The 16,548-nt window shown below is 31.3% G+C and overlaps 1 protein-coding gene across 2 annotated transcripts; it reads left to right on the top strand.

Annotated features, from left to right (window-relative positions):
- The first annotated feature begins 8 nt into the window (after positions 1-8).
- On the top strand, positions 9-10,833 carry LOC106077595 (cilia- and flagella-associated protein 45-like). 2 transcript variants are annotated; one of them, XM_056009761.1, is made up of 13 exons: positions 9-150; positions 1,353-1,529; positions 1,643-1,779; positions 2,660-2,804; positions 3,473-3,643; positions 4,243-4,353; positions 4,633-4,796; positions 5,437-5,509; positions 5,712-5,819; positions 6,662-6,969; positions 7,721-7,945; positions 9,889-9,967; positions 10,540-10,833. In XM_056009761.1, the coding sequence occupies exons 1-12, from the start codon at positions 148-150 to the stop codon at positions 9,965-9,967; spliced, it is 1,701 nt and encodes a 566-aa protein (XP_055865736.1). In that variant the 5' UTR covers positions 9-147; the 3' UTR covers positions 10,540-10,833. The 2 variants fall into 2 exon arrangements, with proteins under 2 accessions (XP_055865736.1, XP_055865737.1); XM_056009762.1 differs by lacking the exon at positions 9,889-9,967.
- The last annotated feature ends 5,715 nt before the right edge of the window (positions 10,834-16,548 follow it).

The raw sequence follows: 16,548 nt of genomic DNA, 5'->3' as shown, positions 1-16,548 counted from the left end.
ATTAATCAGAGTTGCTTACCTTACAGATTAAAGCGCATGCGTATGAAATGTTTCTATGACTACAAAATAATCTTCCTCCGAGGTGTTATGGTTTGCTACAACTACAGTTAGAAAATCATTGAGCTTGTTTGATAAGGAACAGCGGCTATGGTAAAGTGTATTTGTCTTGAAATAAACATTAACTAACTGATGTTCAAATAGTTATCTGTTAATTAAAAGATTTGTTAGATCTAGACCTATGTAATTCACTAATTGAAAGTAATTTTAGTGTATTGATCTGATTCTTCATTAAAATCATTAAATTAAGTTTTCTAAGACGACTAACACTCATACTGTCTAGTAAGTCTAAACTCAGTAAACTAAGTCTTAAGTAAGTCATAGAGTCATACTAAATGATACTAGAGGTCTAGTATGATACTAGACATGACTATAATATCATATAAAGATCTAGTATTCACACTCAAACTCATATAGTAATTATATACTAATTATAGGCCTATAGTCTATAGTGGGTATTATACTTATAGTAATCGTAGAATTGAGTCTCCACAACAGACTTAAATTTAAATTACTATATATATATATATATATATATATATATATATATATATATATATATATCACCACTAAGTTGACATTATAAACTTAATTAATTACATAGAAATATAATAGAGTCGATCTAGAGTAGAGAAAGAGACACAGTGAAGAGATATAATATCTAAACTAACGCTGACTAACATACAGACAACAGATATAGATTCTAGATTGAATAGATTGATGACCTGAAAAATGCATTTTTAGTGAAAAAAATATACATCCATTGATAAAATAGAAATTCTGTTTCAAAGAGCAGACTGTTTTCTTTAAAATGCAGCATGCAATGTTTTCATTTCTTTTTCTTCAGCTTATTAATTTTATCTGGGATATCTAATAAGATATTGTTTTAAAAAATCAATAATAGGTTACAAATATGGGAATTTTTAGAAATAACAACAGGACATTTTTTTACAAATAACATTTGACAAGGTGCATTATAAAACTTCTAAAAGTGCATTGTTATGCATTATTGCATCTATTAGCAGTTAATAAAAATCTTTTGAAAGGTTTAATTAAAAAATTAAAGATCAAATTGAAAAGCATATAGCCATTAAATCTTTTATCCAGTTAAATCAAGACACATCGATATCCTCTAAAGATATTGTAATTCTTCATTTAATTAAATAAACAAATGTATTATACAAAACATAAAGATTCTTTAATTTTATTTCATTATTTAGCTGACTTCAAATTTGTAATTTTTTCAGGTTAAAACTTTTATGAATAGTACATTGAGTTTTCTTTTGTTTTTACAGCCAGGAAGTGCAACATCATTCTCAGGGGGTTCAAACTCCAGCGGATCAAGAAGAGGAAAAACAAGACAGTACAAGACCCTTAGTAATCATTCACAAATTGATGAATCCCTCTTTGGTCAGTTACAGTCACAACAGATCAGGCATGTGAAGCTCAAGGAGAAATTCCAAGATGTGCAGGTCTTTACAATACCTTTATTTATTCTAACTTATTCTAACTAATTTATTCTTTATTATCAAAGGAATAACAATGTAACTTGTAAAAATTTAACATCTTATTGGATATCTTTCAGGAAATGCCTTCTTACAATGAAGGGGTTGGAATTGAACAGTTAGCCCAAGAAAGAAATAATCGAAGAAGGAAGGGAGAGGCAAAACCACAGAAGGAGCTTGTGACTGTGATAACTAAGGATTTAATTAGAAAACTTGTGTAAGTCAATCGCTTAACTTAGAAACACTTCTTCAGAATAGAAGACTAAATATAAAGTAGCAATAATACATTAAACACTGAACCACAATTTACAAATACAAAAACAAAACCTAATAAAATAATCAGAAAGACTCAAAGATAAAGGCACTTTTCATATTCTTATTTCATATGATAGTACAAATTGTATAAATGCTCCTTCTTCCCTAGTGCCATTATGGATGAATTGCCTGAATCAGCAAGGAAATCCAATGACTTAGCAAAGTTCAAATCTTTAATTAACAGATTCACCTAATTACTATACAGAAGAGCAGCGCTGTTTAAACTTAGGGCTTCTCTAACTCTAATTATAAATATTGAGTCAGTTGGAGTGCTTGAACGAAACATTTGTAATCTTGAATGATATGTAGAAGAAAAAAGGACAGAGGGAAGGACACACCACCTCACCTCTTATTTAGTCTGTTGGACTGTTGGGGTACCACACAAGATCTGTTGACCATCCTTCTTCATTCCTCTTTGTCTTTCAACTTGGACAGAATCTCCCCCAATTGCAGGCTCGTCCATTCCTTTATGTTGTCTTTCCATCGCTTTCTCTGTCTGCCTCTTTTTTTTCATGGTACCATTCCCTTAAGGAAGGTCTTTGCACTCCCTGAGGACCTTGTGGTATCTCCAAAGTGCACACACAACCAGAGTTGTAATTGAAATTAATATTTTGTAATTATCAAATACCAGCACAAATTTCCTTCATTTATTGGCATTGCATTTTAAAATTGTTTTTCTGCCTGATACATATTTAGATTTTAATTTTAGTTTTTAATGAGTTTGCATTAAATCTAAGAGTATGCTACATAGATAACTAAAGCTTGATTAAACTTTTCTGCAGTGTACCATCAGATGATCCTTCAGGTGATTCAATCATCATACCAAGAGACCAGTTCTTTCGCATTCTGCAAGCATCTCGTGTTCTAACTAAAGAGGAGAGAGAGGCTGAGGCAGAGAGGCTAAAACAAGAAAGAGAAAAGGCCATGGTAACAAAAAAATTGATGACAACCTTTTCTTAAGAAAGTTGCTCATTAAAAAATGTTATATCTATATAATGTGTCAGAAGTGCAGTTGTAAGTCATGAATGCACATTAGCGATGAACTGTCTTCGGTGCTCTGGTTTAAGCCAGTGAAAATGTTAATAAAAAGAAATATTATATTTCCTTCTTTTGCTAAAAAAAAAAACACCAATAAAATTCAGTACTTATTATAATACTGAATGAGTTGAAGCTATTTTGTTTTTCTTTTTATACCATGAGCTCTGAAAAAAACACAATCACATTTTAGCATTTGGAATTTTTTGGCAATGTGACATAAACTGCTTGGTTACCTAAGTGAAATTTCAACCAAGCAGAGTTTTTTGAATACAAATGAATTGTACAGAATCGTAATCCCTAGAATCTTAAATTATCAGATATTTAAGACACAAAAATGGTGAAAGGCACTTCCCATATGTGTAGTTCTTTGTTTGCTCAATAAACACAAAATCTATTTCCATTTTAAAGAGGCTTAGGCTTGATTATAAATTCTCTGCTATGATATGCTTTGAATTCACCTTTCACCAAAAGCAAAGCGCTCGTACACTTTCTTAAATATCTTAAAGATTTCTTTTACTAAAGATATAATTTCATAAAAAAAATATTTTGTTTCCTAGGATGAAGTGCAGGAGCGTAAAAATCGCATGAAGCAGTTGGATTTAACAAGACAGAAAAATGCAAAGTTGAATGACCTGGAAGAGGAAGCTAAAGAAAAGGCGGAGCACTTGTTGACAAAAGCCAATGAGATGAGGCAAGAGCAAGAAGATGAAATAAAACACTTGAATGAGGTGCTAAAAACTTAATAAACTTTTTGAACTTAATATGTTAAATTAATCATTAAGCTTTTTTTTCCTAAGAAACATTAATCATCAATAATATTACACTCTCATTCTTTTAGTCCAAACTTTAATGGGTTTTTTTTATTATTTATTTTCTACATATGGTTACTGAAAATCTAAAAAAACAACAACTAATATTTAAGAAAAGGATTTTCACATTTTTCTTAAATATTAGTTGCTTTTTTAAAGCAATGTTGTATCATCTTGTCAGATGTACCATTTTTTATTGAGTGTGCTTAACTATTCATTGAGCTATAAAATTTTGCATGAGAAAAGAATGTTTCTAAATGCAGGTTGAACTAAGACCATTCATTATAGAAGGCCTCAGCAAGGATGTGCAACACCACAAACTATGGGCAGTTTAGACCAATATCTTGATGCCACGTCTAACAGACCTGTGACATGGCAATGAGCTATTGGTCTAAACTGCCCACATGTTGTGATGTTGCAAGTCAGTGTTCAGGCCTTTTATAAGGATTGGCCTCGGTTGAACAGCAAGTTTGATAAACAGGATTTCAAATTAAAAACAGCTATATTTGTCATTTTAGGTCATATTGAATGCTAAATGTCACGCCATTCGAGACGCCCAGATATTAGAGAAAGATCTCATAAAGAAAGAGATGATAGAAGAAGAAAAAAGATTGGACCTCATGATGGAAGTCAGTATAACAAAATACTTCATTATTCTTTTGTTCTTAGACCAATTAAGTTGCTAACATTTTTAATGAGTTAACCATGAGAAGATTATCAGCTATTTCAATTTGAGTTGGTAAAAAAAGAAGTAATCAAATCAAATGCATGCAAAATTATTTTCTGTTTTAGGTATATTGTTGTTGATCATTGTACTTATTTCCTGTTGATTTGATTTGTCAATTTTTATGTTTATGTCTCAAAGTGAAATCATTTCTAGCTGTTAATCTCTTTGTCTCTAACACTAGGTTGATAGAGCAAATGCAATTAAGATTTATGAAGAGATTGAAAAGAAACGGAAAGAAGAGCAACTTCTTGGAGCTGCCAAACTTTTGGAACAAATTGATGAAAATGAAAAAGATAAACTTTTTGAACTTGAGCGCAAAGATCAGGAAAACCTCCAGATGCAGAGGTTAGTACAAAAACAAATGTTTAAAGTAATGGTTTTTATTCAAATATTAATATACTTTACTTTTGCATGGTCTGGGGGCATGGTGGCTAAGTGGTTAAGTGCTTGGCTTCCGAACCTGGGATCCTGGGTTCAAATCTCAGTGAAAATGTGGATTTTGAATTTAGGGATTTTTTGGGCACCTCTGAGTCCACCCAACTCTAATTGGTAACTGACTAAAGTTGGGGAAAGTAAAGGCGGTTGATTGTTGAGCTGGCCATATGACACCTTGCTCATTAACCATTGGCTAAAGAAACAGATGACCTTAACATCATTCGCCCTATAGGTTGCAAGCTCTGAAAGGGGAACTTTACTTTTTTCTTATAATTTTGCTTATATGTATGTTAAAATATAAAAACATTTATGAAATTTGCAACCAGTTTTTATTTTAATTTGTTAAGAAAACAATTATTTGTTCTATAACAATGCAGGGGGCTATTTTAGTCTAACTAGGCTTACATTGATTTTCAGATCAAGCACTTTTCCAAAGAGTTTGTTTTTAAAAGGGGTATCTTGGGGCTAGTGACTTGAGGGTATTGAAATTATATAAACAATGGTAACATTTTATTATTTATATGTTAAAAGTAACTTTTTTTTCTCTCAGATATATTGAGAAATTAATGGAAGAGGACCAAGATGTAATTGAAAAAAAGAAAGCTGAACAAATAGCTCTAAGAGTAAGATATCTTATACTTAATTTCCTTATTAATTCTTAAATAGTTGTTAAAGAGTACATAATACCAAAAAAAAAAATAATTGTACACTCTAATCCTTAAATCATCAAAAAACATTTACTAAGCAAGCTGCTAACATAAATTTAAAAAAAAGCTAATTTGTTAATGTAATGATGATTTATTTCCCTTTTTTTCTGTCATCAAGGAAGAACTAAATAAAGCCAATGATGAAATACTGAAACGCAAAGAGCTGAAGAAACTACAGGAAAAAGCAGAAGAGTTGAAAGTTTTAGAGTTCCAGAAACAGAAAGCTGTGAGTTCAAAGTATATAGATAATGGCTCTGGAAATAATACAAAGTAGAAGAGTGTCCAATAAAAAATTAATGCCACTTATAATCTTTGAACTAAGGAAAAGATTTCTTTTAGCAGCTGTGAATGAAGGATTGGCCTTTTACCAGCTTTTCTATACAAAGAACCCTCATAAAATTATAATTTCTTCTAATTCAACCATTTCTGTAAGTCATCATAGTCCTCTTATTATTTCAGCACTTATACTAAAATAGAACCTCTCAACTCATTTGTAGCTGTCACAGCTTTCCTATTATATAACTCTATCTACTTATAACTCTGTAGAAACTACCTTAAGTCTTGCTACGTCTAGGTGTCCCTGGTTCAGCTGTAGTTAACGAAATAAAACAATTCAATCACTAGATAAAACACAGACCTTTAATAATCTTTTACTGCATATCACACACAAGCTGGACTCTGTCTAACCACTCTCTGACAACAAAACACACGTCCGGTCATTTGCGCAGAGTGTAAAAATAGATTATACATACATACACACATTCATCCATGACAGTAGCTATTTCATTTATTTATCTGTTGATAAACCCAATTATCAGCCATTTGTTATATTAGAAAGTAGATTAGTCTTCCCCTACCATTCTCTTGTAATAATAATTAATATATTTTGTTTCATTTCATTTTAAACTTTTAACCTCCACTTTCTATATTTGTCTTTAACTGTGATTGTTCTTCTTGGCTAAATACAGTCAAAAAATTTGGCTACAAAAATTAGATGCCTTAAATGGTTTTATTTTTTGGCATTTGAGAAAAATCTTTTCAGAACTTTATTTTGTTATATATTACCAGGAAAGAGAAGCAGCATTTGAAAAGGAGCAGGAAAAACTTAGAATTGAAAAAGAAAAGGAAGTGGCCAAATTGAGAAGTTTACAAGAGAGGGCTAGAGATGAGCAGGCAGAAAGGGACGCTCTTAGAGCCAAGCGGGCCCAGGAGCAGACTGAGAGAGAGTGGCGCAGGAAAGAGGCAGAGGAGCAGAGAAAGAAAGCAGAAATGGAGGAGAGCCTGAAAGAGGCTAGGAGTGTCCAAATGCACCAAAAGGAACACTTCCTGGCTGTGCAGGCACAAAGAGAAAGATTGGAATTTGAGAGAGTTCTTAGGTAGGAAAAACTTATATGTATAACACCATAAAATATTACATGGGGGCACAGCAGCTGAGTTATTAAGCACTTGACCTCTGAACCTGGGGTACTGGGTTCAAATCTCTGTGAAGACTGGGATTTTGAATTTTTGGATTTTTAGAGCCACCCTGAATCCACCCAACTCTAATTTGTACGTGACTTTAGTTGGGGAAGTAAAGGTAGCTTATTGTTGTGCTGACCACATGACACCCTGCTCATTAACCATAGACCAAAGAAACAGATGACCTTCCTTAACATCATCTGCCTTATAGATTGCAAGTAAACCTTAAAATATTACACAAATTTTTCAATATTTATTGTAACTGTCAATATCTTATTTTTGACATATTTCCTTTACAAACTACAATTATCTCAAAGTTTGTGAAGATTTATGATCTCCAAACTCTCTAGGGGCTTATCAATATCTATAATGGATGTCTGCCTGGTCATGTGGTATGCACTCTGGACTGTGCTCTTGATGGTCTCAGGTTTGAACCCTGTCCATGGCTATCCCATACCATCCTGCTGAAGGTTTTGCCTAATATGTTATAATCTTCAATTCTAAAGAACATCTGAAACTTGTCAAAATAAGCAACAATTTTTATCCAGACTGTAATTGATTCTCAAAAATTTATATATAGATATTGTCTTTTTATTTAAATTATGCTCAAGAAACTGGTATATGCACTTATATTGACACTGGTAAATGTTAGTTTTAAATCTTCTTCAGAGCTCAGAAAGAGCTTGTCGAAAAACAGAAAAGGGAAGAGGAAGTGGCCCACAAGAAAAAAGTTGTTTACACTGATGAAATTCGCTCACAGATCAGAGAGAAAGAGAAGCAGAGATTAGCGGAGCGCAATGCATTTTTTGAAGAAGGTGTTAAACTTGATGAGGAGGCTAGAGCCAGGAGGATGAAACTGGAGGCTGTGAAAAGAAAGAAATTGAATGAATTGAGGTTTGTATTTAATGTTATAAATGTTACATTAAAATGTATTTTAGTTTTAGGCACTGTCTGTAAGCTGATTGAGCTATAGGCAGATTATAAGTAGGCTCTCTGTCTTGTAGACTCTTTTCAAAAAGACTTTGTATTTCAATTGGCAATGGCATATGCTAATTTTCAGGCTGAGTCTCCGCTAAATTCAGAGAATACCACCCAAAAAAATGCCAACCATTAAGAGTAACAAAAGTAACTTAAACAAATAAAATATTCATGATAAACCTGTTACACAGACTAAAATCTCAAACTATCTAGGTGTTATAAAAAATTAAAGTTCTCATGGAATCCCCATTGGTGAAATTATTAAAAGTTCAAACAAAACATTAGGATTAATCAAAAGAAATTTTTACAAATCAAACAAAAACATAAAACTAAAATGCTATTTATTTTTGGTTAGACCAATATTAGAATATGCATTCTCTGTTTAGGACACCCTCAATTCAAGAAAAAAATAAGAAAAATAAGATGCAAAATAGAGCCATGAGATTTATAACAAATATTCACATTTGACTAGAATGACACCATTTGTTAAGTCACTAAATTTAGAGACACTTCAGTACGTAAGACTAAAAAGTAAAGTAGCATTAATGAATAAAGTGATGAACCATTACTTACAAATACACCTAATATAATATTCAGAAATACACAAAGATTAATTCTATATGATAGAACAAATTTGTACAAGTGCTCCTTTTTCCCTAGTGCAATTAGAGCCTTGACATTGGTTGCCTGAATCAGTCAGGAAAACCAGCAGCTTAGCAGAGCTTAAGTCTATTATTAACATACATGACTAGGTTAACACTTGGACAGATGAGGATTTAATTATCTTCTCTTTTGAAGTAACATACCAGGCTGTGTTTTGTTATAGAAGCCTTGTGATATACCAGGCTGTGTTTTGTTATAGAAGCCTTGTGTTATACCAGGCTGTGTTTTGTTATAGAAGCCTTGTGATATACCAGGCTGTGTTTTGTCAAAGAAGCTTTGTGATATACCAGGCTGTGTTTTGTTATAGAAGCTTTGTGATATACCAGGCTGTGTTTTGTTACAGAAGCTTTGTGATATACCAGGCTGTGTTTTGTTTTAGAAGCTTTGTGATATACCAGGCTGTGGTCATCATTGTCTGTTTTGAACCCTGCCCTTTCCCATATCTTGCCTTACCGCAGTAGTTAGAATATGGTATAATGATGTTCATTCCTGAAGGAATGTCTTGAATACTGATACAACATTAGCTACACTTACATACTATTCAGTAAAATATAATTGTGGAAAATTTATTATCAATGAAAGCCAATGAATAAATGTTAACAAAAGGAATATAGATAAATTTTAATCAACAATTAGTTTCTACTTCTAGATCCATAGATTAGAATAATGGCAATGTCTTGGATTCTGAAGATTAAGGATGCGTGTAATGATTCACTTGACTTTGCAGACCCAGACGTGACCAGCATAAACATAATTTATTTTACAAGAAACATTACAAACACATGAACAAAGCAGGATATAAGGGATAGAAAATCAAATGGAAAAAGCAAAAGTCTGTAACAATTATGAACAAAAGATCATCAGTGGCCTTGAATAATATTTGTAACCAAGCTCATGATGCAAGCTATTTATCTCACCATTCAAACTAGTATATAAGTATGCTGGCCAACAAGGAAAGGCAATGAACCAGATAGTGGCTAGTTCAATTTCAATGCCAGCTGAGATTTTAAATAGTGGATCCTTGTGTTTCCATTTATATGTACATAATAGTTCATTGGAAAAATTCAAGACGACTGATCATCATGCTGGTTATATTGCACCCTATGTATGCCACAGAGACACCTGATTTTGAGTGTTGAAAAAAATTGAAAATAGCAATATTATTGTGATATTATGTTAATATCTCCTCTCTACAGAGCTATGGGGATACCTGATAAATACTTAACTCTTGTGGACCAGAAAGTTAAATTTGAGTTTCCAAAAGAAACAACTTAGGTGGAGTCCATGTTGATTCTTCATTTAATTCAGTTTTTTTTTAAATTGCCTTCTTTTAAGAATCTTTTATTTTTTTGTTTACATTTTTTTTTTCTAAGTTTCCCTTCAATTTCTATTGTTTTATTTTTTTATAACTTTGTGAGATTTTTATACAAAACCTTCAATTAGTATTTAAATAAATATTGCACACAAAAAATAATTCTTACAGCTATGTAATACATTTAAGTTATTTAACTTATGGATAGAAAAAGATGAATTTTTTTTTTTATTTTGAATATTTTTAAACAATTGACATTTCTCTTTTATATCAAGTAGTTAAAAATGAAAGATTGGTAAATTTACAAATTGTTTGCTCACAGTTTGCTGAATAGCATCAATACCTTTTCTTAGAAAATTATAAACACTTACATTTTATTCAGATGAATATGGATATATATTTTTAAAATCATAACTGATCATCAGTGTTATTTCCTTGTTATTGATTGGTGTAACATTTATCTACCTTTTGAAATTTGCATTGTGCTTTGAAAAACTTTGATAATAATTTACTCTTTATTTTTATTAATTTATAGGGAGGCTGGCATTCCTGACAAATATCTGGCCCAAGTTGAACGTAAAGTCAATGAGCCTCACAAGATTATGGTATAGGGAAATGTTCTTCAGAAAATTGTGAATATTTTTGTTTTTAATGTACACACTTTTTGAACAGAAAATGTCTAAGACAAAACTAACTAATAATATAATAATTTAATTTATAGAGCTCTGTTAACAAACATAAGTTAAGCTCAATGCACTTTAAGAATGATCTTATTGATAATCTAAACTGTCAAGAAATTTATGAAAAACATTTAACTTTTTTTTTTTTTTGCCAGTGAGTGAATGTTAGGTATGAGTTGAGAATATGTTTTTATTAATTTGTTTAAAAAATTGTACATACAAATGGTGGTGAAACCATTTTTCTTCTAAAAATGTCTTATTTAATATAAGTTTGATAATTAAATATTTTAATTATATTATTATTAAAAATACAATAGAATTGGCTAATTCTATCCAGGAAATATAGAAAATTTGTTGAGAAATTTACATTAAGATACATATCTCATGCTGTTGACAATCTCATTAGTTTATAAATGAATTCTCTTGTTAATATGTAATAGGTTAACACAACAGTCAAAAATATTTAATGCTTTTGTTAAGAAAATTTCCATGCAAGTTTTAGAACATTGCATTGGCTAATGTTCATAATCCTAGTGAAACTTTTCTTTTGTGTTATTTGAAGAATGTAAGACAGCTATTCTGTGATACCTACATATTTTAAAACCATTCATCTGAATTAAGTTTCTTTCTCAATCAATGTGGCACATGTATGACGATAACAGATGATGAAAATGCTTTTTTTAAAGAAATATTTTTATTATTGAACAGTTGAATTTCTGATACAAGATCAATGATTTCTTTGCTGTGATACAATATGTACAGTATATACTATTTAAAAACATCATTTGATTTTTATATCAGCTCTGTAAAGAAACTAAGACAAATAAAATTACAATAAAAAAGATGAATTATGATTACTTTTTTTAAAGGTTTAACTCAAGTTTTACAGTACTAGAAAAGTTTTAAAATGTTATAAATCTGAAAGTTGACAGTGAGCTCATAGGATACAATTCTGAAGGAGGAATGTGCTGAATAGAATCTAAATGTAATTGAGAATATATTTTAAAGTATGCCTAAAGTCTAGAATATAGGAGGCGTGGAGGCTGAAGGGTAAAACAATTGGCTTCCAGGGTCTTGGGTTTGAATCCCAGTCAAGACTGGGATTTTGAATTTCAGGATTTTTAACTTTTGACTCCACTCAACTCTAATGAGCAGGCCTACCTGACATTTGTTGGTAGAAAGTTAAGGTGGTTGGCTGTGGTGCTGGCCACATGACACCTTCATTTATCATTCATCTGGTACAGAAACAGATGACCAGTACACCATGGATTTTGTACATGATCTGAGTATTGAACTATTTACTTTATATTCTTAAAAAAAAATTTTTTTGTTATTACAGTGGTTATGTCAAAATAAAAATAAACAACTAATAGGCCTACTTTGAATGGTAAAAAAAATCCAGTAACAGATTCATTGAAATTGCATACCAAAATAGCTGCTTATTGTTACTGACAATGCATTAGATTGAAGTAGGCCTATTCATTTTTCTTTTAAATACATTTCTACAACAGTTGGAAGCTACATTATGTATTTATTGTTTTTAACAAATACCAATTTTACTGATACTAAACAATCACAACTTTGTGGTGACAAATAAGAAAGGTTTCAATTAAAAAAGTATAAAATATTAGTAGCTAAATTGTTATATTTTTTTAAATATTTTAAATTAATAAATAATTAGCTCCATTTTATTTTCATTTTTTTTAGTTGAATGCATTATTGAATGCTTTTATAACAAAACACAGCCTGGTATATCACAAAGCTTCTATAACAAATTATTTTTTAGGTGAAATTTTTTAGAGAAATCAATAAATGACTCAAGGAAAGTGACATTTAAAAAGGAATGAACTAAGTCTTTTTAATAAAATAAAACTAATTGTTTGAAGAGACTAAAGTAGTGAATAAATGGTATTATTTAATCATGATTTGAATATATAAATTAGCACTTAAAACAGTGTTTTAAATGTAATAAAGGTTTACATATTTTTCAAGACATGTAATTAGAAATTAAATCTGGCAGTGATAAAGACTCTGTAGAATCAAAATGCCATCAACAAACCTTTTCTTTTGATAGTTGTTGTTGTAGAGCTTGATGGGCTAATCTATCTCCTCGAGTGTAAAACCTAACAAAATAAAGGGAACAAAAGAAAATTGTAGCTATCACCAAGCACATTAGGGATTCAATCATACATTATTAAACCTTGCCTAAAAAGCAATTGAGGAATAGTAATAAAGATATATTTTCAAAAATAGGCCTAAGAAGCAGGAATCGAATATTTCAAAATAAACTCATTTCTACACTATCATAAATACTGTGGTCAGTTTACACTGAAGTATTATGACCAACTGCTTAGATTACTTTTAACAGATATCAAACACATTAGAACTTCAAGAGCTACCAAACTTGATGTTTCTGCCCAAAGACAAACTCGACTAGCGTCAAGTACAGCGGCGTTGATTTGGTGTATTTATGAACTGATAATGTGCGCGCCAAGAACACAGACGAGAAATGATTTCAAGAAAGAGATTTAAAGATTTACATAGATCTAGATCCTTGCTCAAAACGAGACATAACATATTGGACATTTTTAAGCCAAATACGAACGCTGACCAATCACGCAGATGAAAGGGGTTGTGTTGGTCTTTCGACTGTCCAATAGCTGAGACGACAAAGGGCGTGGTGTAGAACGGTCATTGTTCCAACGAGGGGACACAATACCAGTGGCCAACAAAAACTTTGGGCGGGCGACACGATCGATTAACAATAATGGTCGGCGCGTTGACGAATAATTCAGTGTACACCATTTCATTGGAATTGTTTAGAATACACATAATATGCTCTTTTAGTGGGGATTGTATATAATAGGCCCTACAACACATGAATACAATCAGTGTATATTATGGAAAATTACATCAGCTATATTAAATCATTAAATATCCTCTTTTAAAGAGGTTTGATATGTACAATATCGACAGTTACACACGGCAAAGCTTTAGCTGTAGAGATTAGAATACGCTACATTAAAGATTAGGCCTATGTAGTAAATATCAAACCTCTTTTAAAAGAGGATATTTAATGATTTAATATAGCTGATGCAATTTCCTGATCCCCATCCCCTTTTTTTCTTTTTGTTTTTATTCCCAATGTGGCGAGTTGAATAAGATGGCCCCATGTTATTTTCATTGGTCAGGGAGAGGGGGAGAAATTTAAATGACTCGATGGTGTCCCCTTGTTATCCTTAGTATCGACTCTTTTCTACATACTATCAATTAGTATTATAAGTGATTTATTATGACAATTGTATCTTTAATGTAGCGTATTCTAATCTCAACGGTTGGTCACATCGCCATGCAGTATAGTAAATATCAAACCTCTTTTAAAAGAGGATATTTAATGATTTAATATAACTGATGCAATTTTCTATAATAGGGCCTATACACTGATTGTATTCATGTGTTGTAGGCCCTATTATATAGGCCTACAATCCCCTCTAAAAGAGCATATTGTGTGTATTCTAAACAATTCCAATGAAATGGTGTACACTGAATTATTCTATACAATTCCCTCTAAATATTTATTACTTGATTAAGAAGGCCTACATAAAATTGACTACGTTTTTATGGATATATTGGAGGAGCAATGATTATGCAAAATATGGTGGCAAAATATGTAGGTTTTCACGGGGAATACTGCTTTCTTTATTAAACTTCAGACTTGGAGACAAAATACTTTAAAAAACAATACCTCCTTTATACAACTTATAGAGCGATTATTTTTCTCTTAATAACTAATTAATGCGACATTTTACCCACTACACCCTCTAAAAAAAACTAGTGATCAAGCGAATGTATACATCCCCTACACTTTGTAATATTCTTATGATAGGCCTTAACCCTTAGACCTAGAAGACGGTGCGCAAAATGTTCCAGGACATTAATTTATTAAACTCTTGAATACTATAATGCCTACATGCAGAAAAACAAGAAGATAAATATTTTCTGGAGCCAAAATGTTATTTTCTTTCTTTCTATATTTTGAACAATCATAACTGTCAAACTAGAGTTTTCTCAGTCTGGCCAACGAAACGGTCAAACTAGAGTTTTCTCAGTCTGGCCAACGAAACGGTCAAACTAGAGTTTTCTCAGTCTGGCCAACGAAACGGTCAAACTAGAGTTTTCTCAGTCTGGCCAACGAGCTAGTCATTGAACAATCATAACGGTCAAACTAGAGTTTTCTCAGTGTAGCCAACGAGCTAGTTATTTATTCTCCAACGATATACATCAATTTTCCAAATTTCAAGGAAACTCATTAGAGCCGTTTTCGAGATCCCTGACTACCCAGGATTTTGAGTTTTGAGACCTGATTTTGTTTTCTACGAAGATCCAAGACGAATAGAAGTATTGTGCGGAAGTATCATCATTTATAAACAAATTAATTGGACACATTTTGCATTTCTAAATGTGTAGCCAACTTAATGAACCTCTAGTATTGTCATTTTACATGAAATTGATTTCACACAAAGATTTTTTCGAAGAAATCTCAATAACTACTCCAGAAATTAAATATGCATCTTGTCGTTGACGAGTACAGAAGTTAAACAATGGAAAAGTGAAGTAGTAGGTCACCACTGATATATATATATAATAAGTCTACATTGTCATTGATTCTTCTTATTTTTTATTTTATTTTGTTTTCCTTTTTTTTTTCCCTAGCGAGACAATTCGGCTACTTCTTTAAACATGTTTTTATTTCCTACATTTGACTGCGTAGCCTACTGGATTATAATCTTACAAATAAAACAGATAAACAAGAATGGCAAAAGTTAAAGCTGGAAATGTACATATAAAAACAAACACAATGCAACGCTCATAGACTTATACATAAGATATATTACTAGACTGGAAACCGGAAATAAATTCTTATCCGCGACTGATCGGTCGTGAACATTTTGTAGAAAGCTAGATCATTAGTATCTATAGTTCCATAGTTGGATCAAGGCGTTGTTTTGTAAAGTAGTTAGGCCTAAATAAAGTAAAGTTGTTTTTTTTTTAACCCTTGCCTATGTAACTTGTAGTTGTGATCTTTCGATCTAGACCTGCAGGCAGTTTTAATATTTACTATGCAAGATGTTTATACAGCTTTTAAATTCTCAAATAAGATTAGTTATAAGAAACTAAACAAAATTATATTTACTAATATGTAATAGACTCTGAGTAGACTACTATTTTTTAAATACGATCAGTTGATTTAAAGAATTATTTGATTATTTGAAAATTGAATTTGCACTTAGTTGAGGCTATTGGTATCTGGGCCTACAAATGTATTTTTGGTCTTTTAAAATCCTTTTTTGGCTCCATTTTAGAATCACATTTTAACCATTTGTTTCCCTTTATTTTTAATGTACTTTTTTTTTCCTTAAATGTACAAGATTTCTATGCAAGGGCAGTAATCAATGTTAAAAATACAGACATCGCCATAGTGCACAAAATTTTCGATTCTGTATTAAATTTACCGTTTATTATATTTTGTAGAAATTTTGTAGAACAAGGTAATTTTTTTTTTCATTTAGATTTTTTAAAAATATTGCAATTATTTATTTTATTAGGACTAATTGTTGCTGAAAATACAGACTAGTTGATACAATTATGTCATATTTAGCTAAGATAAGATAAGATACAATATTCTTTATTTGATCTAATCAAATGGAAATTTAGTTTGACTACAATTGACAACCTCAGCGTAACTACTGTACAATAACAATATATATGCAAATACGAACAACATTCACACATGAAAACACATACACACTCATAAACACTTTCATTCCCTGAAACACAATAGGAAAGGAATAATAGAAAACAAA

Source organism: Biomphalaria glabrata, chromosome 14 (genome assembly GCF_947242115.1).
Source record: "Biomphalaria glabrata chromosome 14, xgBioGlab47.1, whole genome shotgun sequence".
Taxonomy (NCBI): Eukaryota; Metazoa; Mollusca; class Gastropoda; family Planorbidae; genus Biomphalaria; species Biomphalaria glabrata.
The sequence above is the reverse complement of the archived record's forward strand: the minus strand, read 5'-3'. Positions and strand labels throughout refer to the sequence as shown.

What these genes read in the sequence shown, in the direction of transcription:
- LOC106077595 (XM_056009761.1), top strand. An exon ending in AAATAAAACACTTGAATGAG is followed by an intron (nt 3,644 to 4,242) that starts GTGCTAAAAACT and finishes TTGTCATTTTAG; the next exon opens with GTCATATTGAATGCTAAATG. An exon ending in GAATTTGAGAGAGTTCTTAG is followed by an intron (nt 6,970 to 7,720) that starts GTAGGAAAAACT and finishes AATCTTCTTCAG; the next exon opens with AGCTCAGAAAGAGCTTGTCG.